General features: G+C 46.4%; 1 protein-coding gene across 1 annotated transcript; it reads left to right on the forward strand.

Moving 5' to 3' along the window:
• The first annotated feature begins 196 nt into the window (after positions 1 to 196).
• On the forward strand, positions 197 to 23,942 carry LOC144169114 (protein-lysine N-trimethyltransferase SMYD5-like). The gene is made up of 10 exons (XM_077698136.1): positions 197 to 360; positions 2,873 to 3,124; positions 7,886 to 8,001; positions 9,718 to 9,964; positions 10,629 to 10,699; positions 15,517 to 15,623; positions 17,710 to 17,766; positions 18,534 to 18,628; positions 20,251 to 20,321; positions 22,860 to 23,942. Exons 1-10 carry the CDS (start codon positions 304 to 306, stop codon positions 22,972 to 22,974), a joined length of 1,188 nt encoding a protein of 395 aa, XP_077554262.1. The 5' UTR covers positions 197 to 303; the 3' UTR covers positions 22,975 to 23,942.
• Positions 23,943 to 24,629: the final 687 nt, after the last annotated feature.

Consider the following 24,629-nt stretch of genomic DNA (forward strand, 5'->3'; position numbering starts at 1 on the left):
TTACGCGTTAGTGCCGTATTTTGTAGCCGTGCTTAGCCTTTTTTTAGTTATTCACTTAGAACCTATACTATATCATAAAAACAAAGTAATTTATTTATGCCTAATTTTATGTGAAATAATTACAAGACAATTAGCAATGCTCATGACTCATGGCCACTCACCTTTTAATACTAACCTGCGGTTTGTGTGTCTCAGCTTGTACTTGTAAACATCCGGCTTCGTTCCCATCGCATCGAAGCACGTGTTCTGTTGCATAAACGATCTTACTGCCTTTTCGTGCAAGATCAAATATAAGTTAACGTCATGTCTGTGGTTCTTGACGCATCAGGTGTGGAAGCGCGCTGCGTAGACCCATCCAAGGTACTGCTGCTGTGATCACGTCGTTTTCGGCTCTTTTCCTCCACCAGTCAACGAAGCGTGCGAAAGTTCACGTTTGTTTAGCTCTAACTGTTCATTGTCGAAATGTAAATATTCTTAAACATGATCACTGCTGAATGTGATGTTTACGCGTACATTAGCCTGTGACTGATACTTGAAAATGCGAAGCACTGTCGACGTGCAGTACCGAATGACAACCAAACTACGGGACGAAGTGTCCCACTAGCAGAACTCGGGAAAACTGTGTCAAAAGCAAAGAACCTTATCAAGAAAGGCAAGAATACGGCCCTAAGCTTCAACGTTACTAAGAATATGTTAGAGTCAAGTCCAAGGGAGCGAAAAGAATTGGTGAAGACGGCGATATTGATTATCTATTAAGTGCGTGCATACAGCACAGCAAGGATTGGGGGAGCATTGGAAAGGGAGGTGGGGAGTTACTCAGTCCTGGAGGAAAGCGGCAACGTAACGAGTGACATAGATGAGGTAGTGAAAAAGGCTGCACCTGTGTTTGAGCTATAGCAACGCTACGCTTGCGAACACTGTACTAAATTAGTAGTAAGTGTAGCGGCAGCAGAAAACAAAAACGATGTAATAAACGAGCAGCAGAGTCCCTGCTGGAGGCGCCGACGCAATAACTGTGGAAATGGTCGACTGTGGAGCGGATGCTCGAATCACTTGCAAAATTACATTTAGAATGCCCGATTTTTAAAGAAAAATTGAGCCCAACTCTTATCCAAGGCAAGGGTGGTGGTAGAAACCGTAGAATAATCCCACCTATCAATAGATGAGTCTGTAAATTTCAGACATGCCACAAGCATCAGTACATGGCTGTACCATAAAATAGCTGTGCCTTAGCCAAACAGGTAGGTCAGCCACAGCAGGCCTGTCTTAATCGCTGTTTGCTACCCACGAAGGCTGACCCCTGTCGACTTTACTGCTTCTTTTGATATAGTCCATGTACTTCATGGTTACTCGCAACGAAATGGTAGAGGTGTGGGTACAATTCTCAGATCTGCAAGGGAAGGCTGAATGACCACGTGCTCAGCAATGGTGCGAGTGAGCCCAGTTACGCTTTCAACGGCTTCTCACTGCACATTGACCCCACTGCGAAGTGTTGCGATCGAGAACGGGGTGAAAAAAAATCTGAATTGAAATGAACAGTTAGGTGAACTCTTTACCATTAAAGTTATGGCAGAGCTAACCTGTAAATGAATGGAGACCCCAAGAGGTTATTAAAAGTAGTGTAGTGATTATTCAGCATATTTTTGTGTAGGAAAGGTCGTTAGAAAGTGCTGTTCTTTTTGGTGAAGCCGGCACACTGGAATTTTTGAACGGTACAATCTAGGGCATTCTGAGCTCGTTTAGCCTACCTAAACTGTGTGTGAACTGACCGAAATTGCATATTGATTGCAAGCTGGGTGCAAGTCGAAGTTTTCAATACCGACATGTCGTCAAGCCGGGTTGAAAAGTGGTTCGATGTCATTGCGGGGGCATAGCATTTTCTTTTCTCCCAACATTTTTAAATGAACACTATGACTTCATACAAAGTTCTGAAAAGCCAGGTAAGAAACTAGGTAAGTTGAAACTTTAGCATCCACAAATAACGGTTTGCAAATTCATGGCAGTGTCCCTCGCAAGAGCTGCACCATAAGCTTAAAAGTGAGGTCCGTTCTAAAATGAAGTCTGCCTATTCAGTGCTCTGTCTGCTTTCAAAGTAAAAATGGACGAGGTTGTTTGAGGGCTGGATTTGCTTATTTATGTGACGGCAATGAATTGCTTGGGTACGCAGAAGTCAAACAAGCTCATCTTCACCTATGAAGGTGAAGATGAGATTGGTTGGATGGAATAAGAAGTTGAGTGCGGTTCTGCGGGAGCTGCCAGCCCCACCATTTCATGAAAATCGGCAGCAGTAAAGGGACAGGTGGGCTAACTAGCTTGCTTCGTACACACCACTGTGCTCTTCTACGTCACTGTAACAATACTTGTATAGCTGGCGCACACTCTTTTTCGCACCTTTAGTGCTGTGTTCCCTTTGTTACAACGAAAGTTCAACTGGAAGTACACTGGAAATGCAACTTTTTTTATATATATATAGAATACCATTGCCTAATGCCCTGTGCAGCTTAGTACCAATCGTCAGCATGGCTGGTAGCACACTGTTATAGCATCATGGTGTGCGGGGAACGGAATGAAAAAACAGCACACGTCGGGTGGCGCCATCCAGTGGGTTAAATAAACGTACTGATTAATGCAGCCTGCAATGCATTCCCAGCTTTGTCCTGATTGGCCCGTCCGTGGCTCTGAATGACGCTTCCTTCAATTCACCTTCTAGATGGCAAACAGGAGTGTTGTTGGTACTTCTTAATTGTGGTGTTGCTTGCACGACTCATCATGCAAACATGCATATTTTTTTATTGCTATTTCTCTGAAGCATTTTGTGAGGACAGTGGCAATCTAACCGCCTTGTGTGCCTGCACCCCCTTGGTCATGGCAGGGGAGGCGGCGCCTGTTTGCGCGCCGCTGCTTTGCCGAGGGCGAGGCGGTGGTGACCGAGCTGCCCGTGGCCTCCTGCCAGCTGGCCTGGAACCGGTCGTGCAAGTACGCGGCCTGCGACCTCTGCCTGCGGCCCCTGGAGACGGCCGAGGGGAACGCGCGACGCCTCGCGGCCAACGCCCAGCTCAGCCTCCCCCAGCCGGGGTGCTGCACCACCCGCGTCCAGGAGCACGTCGCCTGCCCCGGCTGCCAGGTGAGCGTTGAGACAGCTGCGACTCGTGCTTGGATTGGCTTGAGATGGAATCAAAGGGGCCATGAAGGTGAAATACAAGTTTGGTTCATTCAAGAGACCACTCTGCCTCGATAACAATGACAGCAATTTTATTGTTAACTTTAAACAAATAATGGAGAGATGAGATGAAACATAGGAAGCAGTGGCGCTTCCCCAGCCACTTTCCCGTGATTTCTCGTCCAGGACCTTGTTTGTGCAATTAGCAGCCGCCAACTTGAGCCACCGCCACGAAACATGACTGAGCGCTTGTAGCGGGACCCCTAGTTCCGTTCAATCACATCACTTGAATTCGAATGGCCAGTTTACACACGAATAACTGCTTTTAGCACTTGCCCATATTGCATCACTGTAGCGTGAAATTTGAAGGTTCCTCAGTATTTCTTACGTTTTCTCAGTTAAGAAAACCTCTTTCATGGCTGGAACGGAACTGATTAAGTTACCAAAGACTACCTCTTTCAAAGTGAACAAAGTCGTATTTTGTCCTCAGGGCTGCTTTAAGACAGCAGCAACTTGTGCTTGGATTGGCTTGAGATGGAATGAGGCTCTCACTGGGTTTCTTGTACGAGTGTTGTGCCGCCCTTTGACTCACCCGACCCTTCCCTCGTACATGGTGTTTCGATTCGACGGTGCTCGATTCGATGGTGCTTTATTCAACACAAAGAAAGTACATAAAATGGTTATATACAGGAGAAGGTCCCGAAGTCAAAGACTGCAGGGGGACCTCCTGCAATGTGATGTACGAGTTTACGCAGAAAGCCACTTGATTTTTCTTCCTTGCATGAAGCAGTAATGAAGAGCTGCTGTGCAAATGTGTCGACATATTTCTAATAAGCAGCTGGAAAACAGCCGTAAGTTGTGCTCTGATGAACATGTCAACACACACAAAAAAAAATTATGGGGTTTGAAGGAGCACTGACACGAATTTTCTGTGTTACATTTTTTTTTCTGCCCCTATGGGTGCCTACCAGTTCAACAGTCACAGAATGGCACATTAGATGGCTGACCGCAGCTTAAATGATTATTTACAGCTTCAGTTATTTGTGTCGGTTGAGGTTTCGACGAAAGGAACACCAAGGCGGCCGCCATGACAGGACGGCGCTGTTGACGTCGCCGTTCTCGTCGCACGTGCTTGCACAACACATCAGTTCAAAAGTGTGACGTGATACATAGGGTGGTGAAGCGTGCGCTAACAGCAGCCAGCACCTCTGCTATGTCACGGGAGCCCCGACGTCACCTGTTTCGGGCGAGGCACCCAACACATCATGCCGATGCTGTTGTCAAAAGGGTTTCTGTTCTGAGCTTTCTCTCGCGTGCAGACATTAAAATTGGTTTAGATTTATGTTATACTGAACAGTTACTGTTGAAACTTACTGTAAGATAACCCAACGTACAAAGGAAGGTTCCTGCATTGTTATCTCAGATTTGAAATTTTCGGTTGGTGTAAAATAAAAGGAGACCAAGGGCCATGACATCCCGGTGCTAGGGTGGGGGTTAAATTTACAATGAGGTGATGCAAGAAAGGTGAAGCAGCTCGAGCTATAGCTGCTCACGTGTGATGACGAGCACCGATGATGATAATATCATCGGTGCAGCGATGATGATAAAAAAAAGTTTCAACATCTTCCCCAGCCACAAAGAAGCCTTGATCAGTCCTGGTCCAGCAGGTCCAGTAAGTTCGTTCTTGTCGACCTGTGAGGCAGTCAGAAGGTGAAACGGCCAGAGTCCAGTCTTCTGATCACACCCCAGTAGTGTTGGTGCAGTAGACAAAGCCAGGTTATAATTTATTGGTTGTCTTTGAAGCTTTTGAACTCTGATGCGAGCTCTTGATGTTTCTCCACTGTGGCCTGTAAACAGTGTCCTGGAGGTCGGTGCCCATTCCTTTCCCAAGCTCAGTACTCAGGCAATCTAGTTGTCCTTGTGAGATGCATTCCGATTATTCAAATGGCGCCTGCCGCGTACTGTTTTTGTTCGAGTGCATTGTTGGATGTGTACAGGTGCAATCATCTTTGCATGTCTGTTAACAATGTCTGGATCCCGCTCCTTATTGTCTGCTGGCATCGTTTGACTTTCTGTTACAAATATTTCTCTTACATTGGTATACGGAACTTGTGCCAGTGTTGCAGGACCCAGTGAACAGCATATTTCCCTCTCAGTCATCTGGGGAAGCTCTTGAAATGAACACAAAGATTAGGAATCTTCAGCTTGAAGGTCGGTATCACTAATATGGGGGTCTTATTTTCACATTCGGCTTGGGATAACAAGTTCGACAGAGGTGAGGTTTCTGGTAAGATGGCATGTTCTTGAGGAGTCTTCAAATTGTGTGGGGCTTAGAACAGTTCAGTCGGGCTGAAAAAGCCAGCAAAGTTTGTTGAGGAATGCAATTTACTGATGATCTGGAACCCTTCGATGGTGTCAGATTTTTGGGTTGTTAACCTATAATAAATTCAGCTCAGGACATGAATAATTTCATATTCAATGTTGGTGGTATATTCCTCATCCAGGGAGTCAATGTCGATGAACGGTTCCATTGTCTGGTTTAACGATCTCAAGACAACTTCAGTTTTTCGTAACTGGCACATGAAGCTCTTCAACAAATCGTATACAGCGTTGGTCGTTGTGTTCAACACTAGTGCCGCTTCTGCATCTCCGCGTAGTTCTTGAGCGATGAACCGCACCTGTTCTTTTTGTCTTCAGTTCATCAAGACGGATTGTAGACACAGGGACCCTCTGTTTGGGTAGTGCATCTTTAATTGAGCAATGAGTTATAGCCTACATCTCACCGTTCACAAAATCAGTTCCTGGACCCATCAGGAAACCGTCGGAGGTGAGGGTGCATCATCGTCCCATCTGCCCATCACGTCGGTCGGCTTTCGGTAGCACCACCGTGGCTCTTTCCATCACAACAGTACGTTGTCGCCATCGAGGGGTTCTCCTATTACGCCAAAGCTCAGATAAGTCTGCAACGCAGGAGGGCCTTCGGCCCAGGTTTTTCGGCACCAAAATGCAAAATAAGAGGAGAGACCAAGGGCCGCGACGTCTCGGTGATACGGTTGTGGTTCTATTTACAATATGTAAGAAAGATGAACCAGCTCGAGCTAGATCTTCTCACGCATGAAGATGGGCACCGGTGGCGATAATAAGGTTTCAACAGTCATTGCTCCTTTAATGCGCTGAAGGTACATTTGGGTTATGACGTGCACTGTAATGGAAGGCTCCGGGTTAATTCTGATCACGCGTAGATCTCTAAAATGCGACAAAATCCAGACGTGCGGGCGGTGTCGGTTTTCGCCTCTGTCTGAACAGCAGCCACCATGGCTGGGATCGAACCTGCATCTTTAGCAGCACAATGCCTTAGCTGCTGCTCCACTGTGACAGGTTATATGTCTTGACGCAAGTTGTACTAAGTTGATAAACGATTTAGGTCAAGTTTTGTGCCAATTCTTTGCTAGAAACCAGAGAATACTCTGTTGCTGTGAGGGGCAGCCTGGTTGAAGAGCGAGCTGGGCATCAGAAGGGCAGTGCCAGAAGTGTTGTAGATGTGAGTGTGACAGCAGCAGTCTCCGCTATGTGCTATAGCAGCCGTGGTTGCTTCTGCTGTCGCCAGACCAGCCAGTGTGGTCTTTGTCGTCGTTTCTCTCCACGGCCTATGACTGGATGAAAGGCAGGATCATTGTGGTGAAAAATCAGAAGCCCCTCTGTCTAACAACGATGATTGTTGAAACGGAAAGCTTTCTTACATGCGAAAATCTAATGGCAAAGTGCCAAAGTCAAAGTCGTTCCAATTTTCGAAAGTCAAAGCATCAACGGTCAAATTGCAGACTGCCGGAGTGTCAAAATCCAAACACAGACGACAGCAAACGAATCACTCACGAAAAGTCGAGGGTTTCCACCCTGCTCCCATCATCATCGTTAGACCATCGTCGTCCTCCAAAATCCAAACTCCCAAAGCCAAAGTCCACCTCAACTCGGCCAATATCCAAAGCCAAATGCCGCGCAACAAACCCAAAGGAAAGGGTGAGCAACCCAAATGCAATGGTGGCACAGTCGGATCTATAGACGCTGTATTCATGTGAGGTTCGATTCCTACCATGGGAAGTGTTTTTTTTCTTGTTCCATCATCATCATAATCATCATTAGCCTTCCCATTGTGTAACGTTGGCTTTCCTGCAGTGCTTTTTGGTTCAAACAGCACCATCAGTGGGATGAAGAAAGCTTTGCTTTAATAAAAGGTGTTTGCACTGGGTAAAGAAAGTGAATTTCAATAGTATCTACGATTAATTACTGACAGAACCGTGCCACTTAGGGTGTGTTTGGGGAATGCAGAGTTAGAGCTTATGCATTGAAGCTTCTGTCGTCGAGAGTTGCATTCTTGCTTTTTATCTCCTTTTGTTTCTTGCTCCTCATTCCACTCTGGTTCTTCGTACACTCTGTGGCGTAAATTTAAGGATTCAGCCTACTGTGCGAGGATCTGGATTATTCTTTTTATGTCCAAGTTGCTGAACACAAGCAGTCTTTATTTGTCCTAGAGTCTGTGACTCTAGAGAAGTTTTGTTCACTCTGTAAAAGCATAACTCTGCTATTGCAACCTTTTCCCGCCAGCTAGGAACTCTGGTCAAAGATTTGAGTCTTTAAGGATGGTGGAGGTGTGCCATTGATTGTTGTACCAGGCAATCCTTGAATCCCTCCTCTTCCCTATCCACCCCTGTGGGATGGTGTGTGCAGGCGGTGTACTGCAGTGAAGCGTGCCGCCAGAGGGCCTGGCAGCAGTACCATCAGGTGGTGTGTGCGGCCAGCAACGACCCCGGCCGACCCCTGCACACGCTGCTCGAGGCCTGGAAGTGAGTGGCTCCTCTCTGGGGGCGCTGGCAGTGGAGCAAGAAACTTGGAGCTGGTTCTTGCTACGCTCGTGTTATCTTAGCCAAGCTTAGATTCAGTACCGAATTTCTTGTCACTGTTTTTATGTTTTTCTGTTCCATTGAGTGTGTAGCTGCATCCTTGGCTGGAACTTTTTCACATCACACGCATTGGACATGTTAGTCTGGTGACTTAATTAGGCAATGTTTGCAACTCACTCCAGCATTACTGTAAAGGGAAAAAAACTTTATTTAGAAGCTGTGATGTGCTCTCAGCATTGGCAGAGCCTTCCACAACAGTGGTTGGAGGCTGCCTTGGCGGTGTGTGAGCGAGGTACCCCTAGTGCTCACCTCTCAGAGGCTGGGCCAGCAGAAAGGCTTGTGCAGCCGGAAGGAGTCAAACCTCGTTGGTGGTTTGGGGCTTGTGTATCGGGGGAAAAAAGAACCCTTTGCTCTTGGAACTCGGCTGTGATGGCAAAGAAGCAGGAGACCAGAAGACGGGGACGACGGGATACGATTGAATTATGTTGTTGGGATTACTTACAACACAGCATTTACAAAATGAGCAACAGAACATTGCTGTCTTAGTGAGCACCTGTACTTGGTTGTGCCCTCGATATTCTTTCATGGCGGTAGACTGTTTCCCAATTATGCCCTAGAAACACGGTGTTTTACCTGCAGATTGCACGGAGGCTTGCTGGTTTGAGTAACTAGTCTGGCACTGAACGTCCCGCACGTGAATTTATAAGCTTTGTGTACAAAGCGTACAGCTCTGCAGATTTGATTGGTCAGCTTGGAGCATGCAAATAAACCAATGGTGGGACCAAACGCTGCCCCACCGCTTTCCTTAATTTTCTTCTCCTCTCCCAGACACAGTGGTCGAATAAGGAAGGAACACACTGTCGGGGCATGCTTTTCACAGCTCGGGGAGGGCTCAGGTCCTGTGTGGCCGCAAGCATCGTAGCCCCTTGCAAACATGACGCTCTTGTTTGTGTCCCCAAGTATGCGGGAAGGTGGTCTGCGAGCTACACGTTGTTACCTCCTCACCGGGGAGACTCCGTAGATGGGAAAAGGCCATAATGCCAGTGACTGCAAAGAGGAGGGGGTTTGACTGCTTAGGCGTGATCCCCGCGTGCACTTACAGCTCGCAACTTTCCCATGCCAGTACAACAAAGAGATCAGCAGCCTTACAGAAGGCTTGTTTTTGCATTACCTGCACTTGCTGTCTCTCTCTCTAAAAAGGCTACCAGTGAATTTGTCTTCATTAGTTGTGTGTTTCGAGTCGAGAGCGTGACGGAATCCTGTCTGGCTGGGAACGTACATTTGAAACAAAACAGTGACACCAACCAGTCCAAAAAAATGGTTCTTTTCTTTTTTTGAATTTTTTTGGAATAGCCAGCATCTCTTTTTTGTTTCACATGTGTTTTTTTAAAGCTTAATGCCCTTTATAATGAAATGAATTCTAAGGCCAACCTATTTCTGATTTCTTGGGTTCAGAAGCACTGTATTCACAACTAGTTTTGATTATTTCTATTCAGTTTGCTGCAAAAAAACAAAGAAAGAAAACCTATTTGCCTGTTCTCATTTTTCACAACCTTCTGGTATTTGCAGAGTGCTGCAGAGTCACTCATGCTGCTGTCACCCTGTTTTTTTTTTTAAATATTTAATTTGGCCCCTTCTCATCTTGTGGATGTGATACAGGACGATGCACCACCCTCCAGAAACCACCACCGTGGAGCTAGCCGTCCGAGTCCTGGCCGGCTTCATCCAAGCTGAAGACAAAGCCGCCGCACTAGCCGTGCTCCAGGGCTTTGCAGCGAGCATGACGGCCAAGGAGGAGGAGTGTCTGCTGTCGAGGCTTCTGGGCGCGGAGCAGTGCGGCGAGAGGCTCAGGACATTGCGGGAACACATTGCAACACTGTTTCGGGGCCACCCCTGCGTCACCCAGGTGGGCACTTGTTTCCTTTTTTTTTTTTTTTTTTGTCTGTCTCAAATTGGGTATTTAATGCATCCAACGTTTTAGAGCAGGCATAGGAGATTTGAAGAGCAATGCAGGCCAAATGGTCGCAAAAAAAGTAAGGGGATGAGGAATTGAGGTTGGAAATGGGAAAAGAATGTGAAGCCCTTTACGGGGGGATTGTCATGAAGAGCACCGGGCCCCTTACTATATCCTATGGTGAGGGTGCTACTGCCTTTACTGCTCTGTTATCAAGTCCCTTAAGCAGAACAAGAACTGAGCTCAAGTATCACACAGGGCACGTATTGCGAGACAGTTTTTCGAAGTTAGGATACGTGAAAAGTGCGCACCAAGTAGAGACAGTGGTGTTAACTAAGGCGGACTGAATGAGGCGACGTGCTGGCGCAGGAATTACTTGTATTGAATGGTGGACAGCAAAAAAAATGAATAATCATGCGCATGCCATCCCCTTTTCCCCCCAACCTGTTCTTCCTAAAAGAATAGAAAGGAACGAAGGCTCTCTTAAGAGCTAGTGGTCACGTGTGGCTTGAAGACCAAGTTACTAGCCAAGCGCAGTTGCAAGATGGTTGAAGTGACTTGATGGTACCTTTTGTGTTGTCCCCCGATCCCTCTGGCTCTGTTGCCTTGTGTGCAGTGGCTCGGCCATGAAGGTTTCCGGTCCCTCATGGCCCTGGTGGTGAGGAGTGGACAGGTGATTGGCACCAGGTGAGGACGAGGCCTTCTTCTGACCGCAGACGTGGAGGACGGCTCTTAGTTCTCCATATCTTAAAGGGGTCCTGAAATACCTTCCGCCGATGCGTGGATGTACATGTAACCAAATAAAGCAATGTATTAGCAATCTCCTCCCGCAAGAATTTTGTTGAAGCGATGAGTATTAGCTGAGAAATCGTAAATCAAAAACCGCGCATTATCGTCGCGCCGCGCTTCCTCCTCCTTTCAACTTACTCTCTGCTGTTGACGGCGAGCGAGCCTTCCCTCCCATGATGCTGCGCTCCTCGGCGGTGACGTACTTCCGCTATTGCGCTGCTCACACAGCCGTCTGCTACGGGCAAGCTTTGTTGACACCATGAATCCCCCACTCGGCTCAAGGCTGGAAAAGCGAACGAAAAATCTGGCCCCATGTGTGCGGCGGCCTGGCCTTGCCCCTTCGCGGTGTACGTTGCTGAAGTTCATATCGGCGGCGTGTGACTTTTTATCGGCGGCGAACTCGCAGCCGCACGGGGAGGATCCTGCGCTCGCTGCCTTGGATGCACAGCGCACTGTTTATCCAAAAAGCGCCGTATCAGATGTGGCCCCGCTGGTGCCGGGTTTTATTTTGTGGCGGTGGTAATTCCTGCCGGCGGCATGTGAAAATCATTTTAAACCGATACAGAACCCGTGCACAAAACGCCAGTTCAGCTTGGGGCGACGCGTGGTGGAGAGCGGCAACGTTGGCAAAACATGCTCCGCCACGGCTCTGAGCTTCCTCGCGCTGGAGCGAGCACCATTTCTTTGACAATATCAAACATAGGTTGCCCTGGCAACAAGGCACAAACCGGTCTAGAAGTCAGTTACGGTTGCGTGATCCCGGTTCAGCTTGGGGCCCCACCTTGCTGCATATGGGCACTGTAGGCATACTACTCACTCTCATTTGGAAGTGCGAGATGCGTTTGGCATTACAGGAGGCGATGGTGTGTGTGTTGTGGACGCCTTTGTTTCGCGATGAAATGCGACGTTGTGCTTTTGCGGGTGCATAGTGCTTCCCATGGTCTGGATTATCTTTCTCAAGCGGCGTACGACTCAACCTCGCATGGGGTATGTGCAGTGTGCGTGGCTAAAAGCCATCTCGGCTTGTGCGCCAGAGTTAAGTGACTTGCTGTTCGTCCCCGCAAACCGCGCGCGAGGTGAGTGCCGAATTTACGAGGGGCAGGAGGAGGCAGCCCATCGTCTGTCAATCGCGGTTCGGACTTGCAACGCATGTTGTGACGTTGTGTTCGTTCGAAACGTATCTCTGGATTGTTTGGAAGTTGAATAAAATGTATGCGTCAAACCCGGGCATTCGGCTTAGGGCGTTCCCTGCGATTGCAAGAAAGAAGTGCCACGGGGCTTCAACGCTTTCTTTATGGAACGTACTCAAGTAAGAGAATATTAATGTCGTGTTATGGCCCTGTTGCATTCAATACGAACGGTTAAGCGTTTGTTTACACTTGTTTCGTTTGTCGTAAAATGTCCAAGCACTCCGGCACTCCGCTGGCAGATCAGCCGGCGAGCCGACGCTGAGCAGACGACTCATCTCTTTGCCGGAAGTGCGTGAAAAAGCCGCCCAATAGCAGGATGTCTAGCTCATGACGAACATCGGGGAATCGATGATGTAGTGAAGATGGCGGCGTCCAAAAACACGAAGGAAAGGGTGAGAAAAAAGCGACAAACTTTGCATCAAAAGTGTGAGCTTTCCGCTGCGCGTAAAAGAGTAATACTTGGCACAGATGATGTTGACGGCCCAATCTAACGATTGCGCTAGTCAATTTAGTGTGCTCAAAACGCCTTTCAGGGTCCCTTTAATTGAATGGTCAGGATTTGAGGACGCTAGACGCCGTCACTTTTCCGAGATTTATAGATATGCCATACCCCTACACCCTTAGCTGTTTTGTAGCAGATGAACCTATGTTTTCCACAATTCGCTTTTTACCTTACATTCAAAATATTGGATTTTTAAAACTTATTATCGACCGGGCGTAATTCCAAGATGGTATACGCCAAGATCTTTACATTTTTTGACGTTTTAGACTGAGGGCCTTTTACACCCCCCTGCCAATGATTTGTTTTTTAGCCTCGTCATGTCCTTTGAAATTGTATTTTACTGCCTGAAAAACCACTCACTCTGACGTGGCGCTCTCTGGCCTCGATGCCCTTGTGCCATGAACACATACAACTACAAATACTTTAGTGCGCACTACAGCACCCAGCCACCACTGTCTAGTTCACAAAGAGATGCTAAGTGGGCTGTAAACATTGCTAGCTTAGTTTACTGCTGGCAGGGGCAAATCCACAGGCCTAAATTTAGCTGGTTGCAAAATGTTTATCATCTAGAACCTGTGTGCGAACGAGCAAAAAGTCAGTGTTAACCATGAAGTCAACGGAAGTAAAAACTTTGGAGGTTGTGGTAGCGTGGAGACAGATTTTAAAACGCAGTGTGATGTTGTTACGATAGTTGGTTCAGGGGCCGCGAACAACACATGTTGTCTTCTGTTCTTCTAGGCTCTAGACTTCTGTTGAATATGGCTCAGATAATGGATTAGTACACGGATCAAATTGCAGAATGCGGCTTCAAATAAGGCTGATGAATTCACTTTAGTGTCCCTCTAAAAGACAACTCCGGGGCTTATTTTAGTTATGTTAAATCAGTGGTCGGATTGAGTTTTTTATGCCTTCTCTTTATTCATGCTAATTTCGAAGAATAGCTACTTTCTACAATATCCATTTTTTCAATTTTTTTTTTTTTTTCAAAGAGAAGGTCAGTTTCATTCACCCAGTAATAACTAAGAAGTAAATTTTGAACGTAATCCTCACGCAGGCTCTGTTGCTTTTTTTTTTTCTCAACTGTTTTAATATAATTGCTTTGTAATTACACAAAACAAACTGTTGTTCACTTTGTATTCACTTTGGGGGCCATAATCACCATTCGCACAGGCCTTGTAATTTGCAGTGTGTCTACAGTTAAGAGGGACTCACCTGATCCAGTTCCTATGGGACTTGCTAGTTCATGACCCACGTGCTTGAAAACCATCGTGCACTAATACGAAAAGTTTTATGGATCTATGAAAATGTTCCCAACAGCTTAGTTGGCTTGTTCTAGAGGTAAGCCACTTCTGTACTGAGATAAAAAGGTAAACAAGAAACACATTTAGTTTATGTAGTTTCCAGTAGGCGGCGCTGACTGTCTAGCATGGCAAAGTGTTATTTCTTTATTTCGGTACAGAAGTGACGTGCTTCCAAAACATGCACAAACTAGGGTGTTATGAACATTTCTATGGATGTGTGAAACTTCTGGTGTTGGAGCACGATGGTCCTGTGAGTCATCAATTATTAATTAATAGTCCCATAGGGATGTCATCAGGTGAGTCCCCCTTAAACGCACTGCGCATCACAGCAAAGCGGTAACTAAAGGCGAGGCACTGCAACGCAAGGATTAGGTGGAAAAGTTATTGATTTATGGGTGGCTGCTTATTGGCTGGACCGGTACAAGTCACTATTGAAGTGATTTCCAAAGCCCACCATGTGTGGTAAAGTGTCCACAATAAGTATCTTTGATTTGTTGTAACAGAAGAATGTGCTGTCAGGATGTACTGGCAATCTGGAGTTTTTTTTTTTGGGTAACAGGGCCTTGTATAACCCTCTGCCTCTCGCATGGATGCTAACTGTTGGCAAACAAAATTTTTATGACGGGAACAGGTTTGCATGTAGTGTGTATGCAGATCTGGCTGAGTGGATTGTGTTTCGAATTTTTAAAGGTTAGCTTTTTTAGTGACGTGTTCCAGTGTTTTCAATAGCTTCTTTAATGATGCTTTGATGAACCTCACAGCACAGCAGAAAAATTTCACCTTGTCTGCTTGCTCAGGGTTTAGAAGAAATGAACTCTGTTTACACACAGCTGTTCACATTCCTCCACGCAAGGCCCACCATGATTTTAGCCGTGCTGTTTTTTTTTGAGCTGATTTGCAACGAAATGTGTGTGGTGAAGCAACAAGCACATAATTGCCGATCAAAATTGCCATGTCTGCATGATATGGCAGTGGTGTGTTAAGTTTTTTGTGTGTGTGTGGAGGGGTGCCACCACCTCACCTCTTCGAGCTCTTAACGGGAGGTGGACTGATTAAGAACAGTTTTTGTCACTGAACTTTTTTTTGGTTGATATGAAAATGTGAGCATTTGGTTGTAATGTTTCCATGGTTCGTTCTTCCTATTTCTGGTGTTGATTATCCACATGTCCACTGCCTTGCGTGCCAAAAGTGCTGAACGGTAATCAGGGCCCATCAAGCTGTCCCCAGATTCCTGCCTGATTACATTGCGCAATTGTTATTATTCAAATAAATTGGAACTGAAATTGAAAAATTGAAAATTTCTTTTTTTGTACGCGTTGATGATGGGAAAGACTCCGGTCAAAGTACCATCAACAACTTTACTGTAAAATAGTTTCCTTAACTGCCACAAGCCAGTGGCTTTTTTTGGAGCAGGGGACCTTGGGGAACCAACAAATAAGTAAGTGAATAAATTCTTGGCCTCGCGTTGAAGTACTGGTTTTCAGATGCTGGGTTGCAGCTGGATGCAGTTAACAGTGACTGTCCGAAATGGGCCCACATTGCTGCAAATGGGCTTGTGTTCAATTTACTGATGGCCATGACTGTGGATGCTTATTAAGTGCCCATGCCATTTTTTTTTTGCCCTCTGGGAAGGAATGGCCTGAATCGCAGGTGGTCAGTGCTTTCGTGAAGACCTTATCTTGGCCACTGCAGCCTTTTCTTTTTTTTTTTTTTTTTACCCAGTGCTCTGGGTGAGTGGGTGAAGAACTGCAACGATCTGGAGCTTCCAGAAGCCCAGCGTGCCTCCCTGGATGCCTTCACAGACCAGCTGTACGACGACCTGGAGAAAGGTTTGTTGGCCTTGCTGCTGCTGTTATGGTGGGCTTTATGGGATGACCTGTTGCCCTGGCTTTGTTGGGTGCCAGACGAAACCTGGTGGAACGTCCTGATTTGCCCTTGAATGATGCAAACTTGGGCCAGTTGCCTGTGTGTTGTTTGGTGCGGGGCATTGTGGCACAAACTCCATGTGTTTGCCCCCTGCTTTGACATCCTGTAGCATAGCCCTGTTCTTTCAGTGTTGAATGCTTTTTTTTTTTTTTATTGCAGTCGCATTTGTAAAGGTACAGGTGTGACCACATGTTTGATGCTGTTTGCATACAGCCGTCCGTTTACTTTTCTGCAAACTAGTGTCCACCTTGTGAACATCTGTTGCTGTTTTTCTCTTTTTATTTTTTTTTAGTTCTGCAAGAAAAAAAATAGTTGTGTAGTGTGGAAAACATCTTAAAGGGTTCTTTTACTTTCCATGTGTGAAGCGTGCATTGGCTAGATTAGTGTTTGAAGGGGATGATTGGAGTTATTGTTTTTTTCAGCATAGTATTCTAGAAGATAGCATACATTCAAACCCTGCAATAATGAAATCCCACGAGTACAAATTTTCTCGCAACGAAATATGCTCGGATCACCGGCGAACTTCCATAGACGCCCATGTATTGCATATGTCATGGCAACAAAATGCTTTTGGAAAGTGATTCCACATTAACGAAATTTGCTGCAAGTCCAGTTGGCGTTTTACCTACCCATTTCAGGCTGACAGTGTCCGAAAAGAGATGAAATTCAGTTTTGTCGGACTCAAAGTGTGTAAACTTTTTCCACAGTGCACTTGCATGGCCACCTCCATTTTTGTTTATAAAAAAGACCTTGCAGCAGGCGGCTGCATACGCAGCCCTGCAGCAACACCACCAGGGGGCGACACATGCTGACTCAATGCGCGGCTTTGGCTTGGGCTATGCAGAGTGCATGCATTTGTTGTGTGTGGGGTAATCGGCACATTTGGTCTCAGTAAGATGCCTCTGCCAGGATAAAAGTGCAAGTTTTTATCGCCGCAAGATAAGGCAGCCATCATTGCCCAAGTGGAGGAACGGAGGATAGCACCAACAAGTTTGGGACCACCTGCACCTCACTCTACCATTTTGAAAAACAAGGACGCCACTCCTTAATGGCTCAGGTGCGCTAAACAAAAATTACGCCCACCTCCCCTCGCGGGAACCCTGGTGTGATGCGACGCTGAGGGGGGTTCAAGCGCAAGCGGAGAGCAACCGTCGACCGACAGGCCGCCGGAGAGCGGCACACCGGTTATATGCGCAGCGCACCCGAAGGAGAGGAGACTGCGGAGAGAGAGAGTGCCGCGGCTGTGACGCAACACAATCCAACACAATCCACTTTAATCCTATCCAATCCAATCCAGCCCATTCGAATACAATCCAATGCCCCTCGCGAGAGAGGGGAATCAAAAAGGAGAGGGGCGGACGACAACAACGCCAACGACGCTGCATGGACAAGGCGAGTGAATGAGATGCAGTCGCATCTAAAACAGTGGCGGCTGTGGCCTTTCTGCATGTCAGCAAAGCGGTGCTCACTTAGTTTTGTGGACAGCATAGGAACAACGAGATGCCACTGTCTGGTGAAGTTCGTCAACAGAAGAAGCTGGGCCTTGCTTGCATGCTCGGACATACTCGGTGCTGAGGGCCAAGGAGAAAAATGTGCAGAAAAAATGAATCCACAGGATGTTTTAGATGCATTTGACACGGCACCATCGTTCTTGGGCGCGCACGACGACTAGCAATGAACCACTTCCCGTAGTGTGAGAGCTTAGCTGTGAAGTTACTCCAAGGTAAGGCTCAGAAAGTAAAATAACCGACTTTCGAAAATAAATTCTTGGTTTGTGGCCGATTTTCCTGTTGTTTGTGTTTCATTCTCGTGGCAACAAAATCCCGGCAAAAGCGAATTTTTCGGCTTTCTCTGGTGGTTTCATTATTGCAGGGTTCAGCTGTAGTTGGTAGTATAAAAGAACGTAGCGTGGTAGTGTTGTGATTACAGTCTAGTGATTTTTGGCTGTACGGACTGTTTCTCCATGAAATTTATTTTTCTTTTTTCCAGAGTCTGGTCCATTCCTGAACAATGAAGGTGTTGGACTCTTTCCACTCCAGAGCCTATGTAAGCACTGCTGCCATTGGACGCCATTGTTTGGTGGTGATAATGATGTGGCTGGCTGTCTTTCCACGAGGCACAGCTTCGCGGGCCCATTTCGCCAAGCCAGAACTACAGCCAATCCGTATCCAGTTGAAATCACACTAATGTGCACTGCTGGCGCTGCGCAGCTGCATTGTGAGCAGCTGTCAGTGCAGTTTTTCTTCTACCATTCTTCAAACTCAATAGCAAAATTGTTTTCATGTTTGAGCTTGAACCCGCCAAATCCTGTCTTCCTATCTTAATTGCAAGCACATGCTCGCGATAAAGGCGGCTTGCCTTTTAAGGTCAGGTGCTGCTGTGCCCAGCCAGAGGATAAGATAATGGGCCGCTTCTGCCACAAGCAAGAGGGGGGCTTTTGACCACTCTGTAGCCATCTGCAAGTAATAAGCTTGGTTATAGATTGAAGTAGATTAACGTGCACTGACAGGACCACAGCACGGGGTTGGGCCTGTTCTTTGCTTTTATTCAGCATCTTCTCGCACAGTTGAAGCCATGATGGAGGACTGGGCATGGTGGCATTGGTTCATTGTAGCTGGACAATGTGAACAGGTACAGTGACCGCCAAAGAGGAACACAGGTTACACTTGTTCATCTCGCTCTTTTTCAATCCCCTATGTGCTGCCCAAGCTCCTTCTTAATTTTGAGTGAGAAATTTTGATGGTACGATTGACGCACCAGTGGATGCATGGGAACTCGAGTGGTGTCCTTACGGGGTGTTCTGTCTCCCACAGGCTCCCACAGCTGCATTCCAAATACGGAGTCCTCCTTCCCGCACAACAACTACATCCTCAGCCTAGTGGCCCTCAGGGACATCGGGCAGGGAGAGGTAAGGCATTGATATTAGTAATAACCTTTATTTTCTCAAAGGAACCGATTACAGGCGTGGGTCAGTTCGCTCTCCAAAAAAGGCTTGTGGGGTCATGCCTGACAGTTGGCTGCACATCATGGTCGTAGCGATTCACAAATATTGGTCAGTGTCATTTCCAGAGGAAAAGAAAAGGAATAAGAGGAGGAAAAACGATAAAGGAAGTACAAACAGGGAACACACAAAAAGGAGTAGTAAAAAAATCACTGGAAAATACATTTGAAAGCGTGTACGTCAATCACGTAGTTCAAGCACAGCGGCTCTAATTTGAGCACAGCTGCTGTGCAGGAGCAGTTCAGAGAGAAGAGAGCTAAGAACAGAAGGGACACAAAAAGTGCGCAACCACTCACTATACTTAGTACGAATTCTCGGTACAAACTGGCCTCCAAACTAATGTGCGCTGTGTGAGATTATGGTGGACTCGTTTGGCCTTGTAGGTGTGTGATGCGTACACAAACAGTACTCGAGAGAAAGGGCAAGATAATGAGTACATTTACAGCGTTACGAGAAAGCGAGGAAGTGGAAAAACAGTACCATAGTGAACCACAACAGCAAAAAAATACACGCGTTCAATATCCCTAACTAGAGTTCAACTGAGGGAAAACAACGTTCGCACGGCCGCCTCGGTGGTCGTTGTTTGGCGAAGTCGAGAGCGGGTCGTCGCCGGTCGCGGTCGAGCGTTGGCTGTCTGTCACCAGCTCTGGCCGAGTGAGACAGCAGAAGCAGCACCATGTTCTACGTGGCGGGTGCAGTGCTGGTTCCACCCTGGGCCGTGATCTTGAGCCTCAGCCTGTTGTAGGATCATGCCCTGGTCGTGTGTGTGCCCCGTACGCGTTGGCAGGCCCGGACTCACATGCCTGGGACCCCTGGCACTCGAACTGGATGTCCACCCGTGGTCCTCGTCAGCTTCCAGTCTCCGCCGCTGCCCGAACCGTGTTCCACCTGTCGAGCCTTTTTGTTTCTCCCTCCATGTCTTCGTTTTCATGCGGTCGCGCATGGTCCACTTTTCCCACTTTTGCGGCGGCCAATCCTCGCAGAGAGCTTGGTGGGAGCAGAGGTCACTGTTGTGTGTGCGGTGTGTTCTACAGCTTGTGTGCACCTGCACCTTCAGCATGAGCTTTGCGCAGTGCTGATGCTTCGTTCCCTCGACAAAATGCACTCTGACAAGTGTGGTAAAAACTTGCCTTGGAATGGTACTGACAAATTCTTAACGGAGCTTCAAAGGTACTTGCAAAGGATCCCCAAAGGTGGGGAATTGGATTGGCTTTTTTTTTTTTTCCAAGAATAACGCGCCAGCCACATTTGATGTCATGGGAATGTGCTAAATAGGTTGCGTAGAAGAAGGAGTGACTAAAATTTACCAGCGAAAATTTTCGGGGAGCATTATAGCAAACAGGTTTGAGTGGCAGAATCGGTGGCAGTTCTGATTCGAGACCACTCTATTCTATAGATGTTTTGAAAGAGGCACATCTTGTGTGATGCCCATCTCTAAAATTAACGTTGTGGGGATTTCCTATTCCCTTTGTTCACTCGTGGGTAGCGTGTAGGTAGAGGAGTGCTGATGACCTTCCACCTGTTCGCAGGAGATCACCGTGTCGTACTTGGACGAGTGCAGCCTCAGCAGAAGCCGACACAGCCGAGCCAAGCTACTCAGGTGGGCGGCTGCCACCGGTAGTGGTGGCATGGTGAAACCTCGATGCACCAAACTTTATTGTCATGCAAAGTCTTCTACTGTAAAGACGTTCATACTTTGTTTATTTTTAACCTCAATGCAGCGAAGTCTTGCTTACTAGAGTTCTAATGTAACGAATTTTCATGGATAGTTCAGCGCAAACTTGGGTTCTCCTAGTGGATTTGCAGGGCAAACACAAACGCTGAAATGGGCTCCCGATAAACTGGGCAATCAGTGCTGCAAGTGGGTGCTTACAAGTGGTGCCCTTTGGGAGAGGTCAAAAGTTGAGCGGAGAATTTTTAACCTCAGCGCAGCGAAGTCCTGCTCAGCAAGCAGAGTTCTAATGTAACGAATTTTCATGGCTGTGGAGGATGAGTTGAACGGCAAGAGCAGCAACTTTCGTGGTGAAGCAGCAAGCCCGAAGCACTAAGGGTGGTTGCTGTTGGAAAATGTCTTGTGGTAGCATCGGTCGTGTCACGTGAGTGGTTTACCTGCTGTCAGCTTTACCTAAATAAGCTTGGTTAATAAGTAAAAGCCTCTCAATTGAGAGGACATTGTGTGGAAATTTTGTAGCATGGCATGTGCGACTTTATTGCTTCTCTATATATCTACTCTGCTACCATGAACACATTTTGCTGAGCTCTGCAATGCATTCTGGTTGTCTTCGGGTTTGGGATAGGTGATTCCAGTGTGGTCTCCTAATGCAAGTTTTTGTTTTGTTTTGTTTGTTTGTAAGGCAGCAATACAGCTACAGTCCAGCTCACCTACAGCAACACTATTTACAAGAATATATACTGCATAGGATAATTAAACAGCCTTTTCACCATCTGCTTACGTCACTTTTCACAGCTTATTACAGTGTTGCTATTTCCCATTACCGTTTATAGCGGCTGAAGCTTGAAGTGTGGGCCCACATAAACAGCAATGTTCAGAGGAAAAGGCAAAGTGTACGGCGCATTGTTTTGTCAGCAATGCATGCTTTCTAACACGACAGAGCATGATCTGTGGCACGGTTCCCGTATGTCCACCCCTGGAAATTGTAATCGGCCTCGTGAACTGAGACAGCTGGCTCTGCTGCGCGTTCATTATCCGGAGCATTGGTATCTTCTGACTCCCCTAGGAAAAATACAGTTAAACCTCGATATAACGAAGTCGTACTTGCGGGCGGAAACTTCGTTAAATCGAGAATTTCGTAAAATCGAGGTTTCAATTTTACAGTTCATTTAACCAGTTATTGAGGTTTCAACGCCTTGCCCATTGCCCAGAGACAACTGCTATGTAGTTACCTCTCCACTTAAAGCGAAATTTGTACTAAAACTGGCCGCGAAAATTGTGTGAATTGAGAGTTTCAACACTTAGGCTATGTAATTTGGATTGCCGACGGTAGTTCATGTGTTGTCGTAAAACCGGTGCTTTTCACGCAACGCCTCATTAAATGTGATAGCAGACTAGGTTTCCACTTTTTATTTTTTTTCATTTCAGTCAATACTAAACGCCGCTGTTAGTCAATTGAACCCGCGTCTATGCCCCGTGAACTTCACCCCGGCGAGGTGCTGGTTCGATGTTACACCTCTTTTCGTCCGTTCAGTGGTAGGCTTAGGCGCGGCGTTGAGGGGTGCGGCGGGCCAACAGCGGAAGGGTGCTATGAAGCTTTCGAAAGACTTTTTTCATGTACAAAAGCTCTGCAGTATGGGCGCGGGCTGCAACCACGACACTAGAGATAGTGTTCTGTTTTTAGGCCAAACCCGCTTGTATTGTTAACTTTTATGAAAGGGCATTTTGTTAGTGCTTAATACATTTGTAAGTAGATTAGACTGCATGTCCCTACCATTCTCTTAGCAATGGTCTTCACTTGTCGTAGTGATTGGACCTAGGTGTCTTGCGATAGGTGATTCCAGTGTGGCCTGTTAGTGGTTGGCTTTTTCAATCATTGGGGAACCTGCAGTTGTGCACTTCGATAATTTTTCCTGGAAAAGTGTACGTGTTTGTAATGCGTGTTTGTGCAGCAATGCAGAGTCTGGACTTTGGTGATTAAAAAAAAAAATAGCAGCAGTAGCAGTAGGAATCACATGTCTTTTGTAAGGAGTGGAGAGAAAACTAGCAACATCGTCTGGCATGATAAGCCGCCTGCTAAAGTGGCTGCTGAGCTGAACGAAATATGAAAATGAAGGAAGGAGGACAGGAAGGTCGAAATTGATTGGGATGCACCAGCTAAAGCCACGGATGGCTTGAGCGAGTGTTGAAAAAATACGCGCGATGTTGAGCAACTTGAAGTGAGTGGGCCATTTAAGGAGGCATCTCTAAGACCAAGTTATCTTCTATGAGTAAGGTCACCATCCTGTATAGCTACAGCCAACGCACGTCCGACGTGGATCCGAAATCTGTGCAACTGCACACAGGTGCACTTGGGGCGGCTCGTTATAATTCCCCTACAGCCAAGCACGGGAAGCTAGCCCACTGAAAGTGCGCTTTCCTGCAAGGCTCACTTGTTAAGGCATTGGCTTTTCCCTCCTCTTCCAGGGAGAACCACCTGTTGACCTGCGCCTGCGCACGTTGTGAAGCACAGGCTGACCAACCGGACGTGACTAGCGACGAGGAGATGGACGACGAGGAGAGCGACAACGAGGAATCGTGAACGGGCAGGGCAACACCCTTACAGGACTGTGTTTAGTCATATTTATGTGAATGCTAGGGTCGTGTTGTTGGGGTGCGTGTTAGTGCCTCCTACGTGCTTCCCCATGTGTTGGGGAAATGGCATCATTACAAGTCGCCACCCACACTCAAATGGCTGGGCTGACCTTTTGACCTTTGAACCCGTTGTAAGTTTCAGGTCACGGTGTGCTAGCACTGTTAATATCTGTGCGCACCTCCATCAACAGCCTGCATTGGTTAGTCAAATTTATGCGGCCTGTGATAACGGCAGTCAGTCAGCAATGGGTGCTTGCTTGTGCTGGTGTAGTGAGAAGGCTTTTTTTTTTTTTACGTACGATGATTAACACATCGATTGTGATTGCGTACAGTGATGGGAATTCTGCTCAGTCACAATGTGCTTGAGTGCTAGACTAACTTCCCGTGTGTTTGCAGGTTTTTTCACTGTTGGTTTGTTTCTTGTCTCCGCCTTACCAGCTTTAAGACACCTTCATTTTCTTTCTTTTCTTGCTGTGTGTGGGTAAGTTGATGATCAATCTCGTTATATGCCTACCTGTTTCAAATAAATATGGACGACGTTGTAGCAGGAACTGTACACACTGAAAACTTGTTGAGGGACCAATAAAATTTGCATTATTTATTTTTAAACTTTGATTTACTAAAAAGTGTTATTTGATCTGGGATACTGTTCACAAATGAAAACAATGCTCAGGATGACAAATTTGAATTTGTGTTGCTGAAGCTGTTTCTCTCTTATTAAGTGTGTTGCTTTAGAAGCGCATGACAGATTTGTGCAAAGTGAAGCTTTGTGGACTCAAATGTTACATAACCGTTTGTTAAGCTGCAGTTTGTAAAGAACTAGGATATCTGTCAGCTGACAATAACGCAATGAAAATAAATTGCAAATAAAGTTATACTGTTGGTGCACAACTTTTCTGTTTAAAGGTCTTTCATTCCACATTTATGGACAAGCTAAGTATCACGCTTTTCAATGCCCTTCTGATTAGCTGGAGTACACACACGGAACAGGGATCCCATTTTGCAAGAAGAGCGATCTCATTTGTGCCAAAAAGATCCGTGCAGAGGGGAGTTGCATGTAGACAAGAGAAGCACATGCCTTAGTGATCTGGTCATCACATTGACAAAAGTCTGCAGTGCAGAACAAGCGTGAAAAGGAAGAATGAAACAACGCAAGCACTCCCAATTTGGTTAGTGTGTGAGACTTATATTTGCACTGCCATTTTTTCCAATGTATCTTCAGCGCAGCAACCTCATGTGCAGTTCTGCGAATAATGTTGCCTCTGTCGTTTTAGACATTCACCAAATGGATCATTTCGTTGATGAAAAACAGCGCAATTGCTTGTAAGAATTAAACAAACAACCTAAGGGAAGTCGAAGTTTACGTTGGTACTGGATTGCTGCAGGACTTGAAGCTTGTGTCTTATTAAGTTTCTTTTTGAATAAAATTAAGATACTGCTGTAAAGGAGTTCCACTTTAAGATAGAAAACATGTTCTAGCAAGGAGTGGTTTAGTTTTGAAGCAACGTAAAGCCATGCTATACCCCTTGGCACTGCTTCAAAAAATAGAAGAGATAAGGTTGTATGATTGTGTGCTGTGCAACATTTTTTGTGTGCTGTACA

This window comes from Haemaphysalis longicornis, unplaced genomic scaffold, assembly GCF_048455015.1.
Source record: "Haemaphysalis longicornis isolate Haplotype H1 unplaced genomic scaffold, Haemaphysalis longicornis Haplotype H1 scaffold_2, whole genome shotgun sequence".
Classification (NCBI taxonomy): domain Eukaryota; kingdom Metazoa; phylum Arthropoda; class Arachnida; order Ixodida; family Ixodidae; genus Haemaphysalis; species Haemaphysalis longicornis.

What these genes read in the sequence shown, in the direction of transcription:
- LOC144169114 (XM_077698136.1), top strand. Translation starts at nt 304, where the DNA reads ATGTCTGTGGTTCTTGACGCATCAGGTGTGGAAGCGCGCTGCGTAGAC. An exon ending in TCGCCTGCCCCGGCTGCCAG is followed by an intron (nt 3,125 to 7,885) that starts GTGAGCGTTGAG and finishes TGGTGTGTGCAG; the next exon opens with GCGGTGTACTGCAGTGAAGC. An exon ending in GGGACATCGGGCAGGGAGAG is followed by an intron (nt 18,629 to 20,250) that starts GTAAGGCATTGA and finishes ACCTGTTCGCAG; the next exon opens with GAGATCACCGTGTCGTACTT.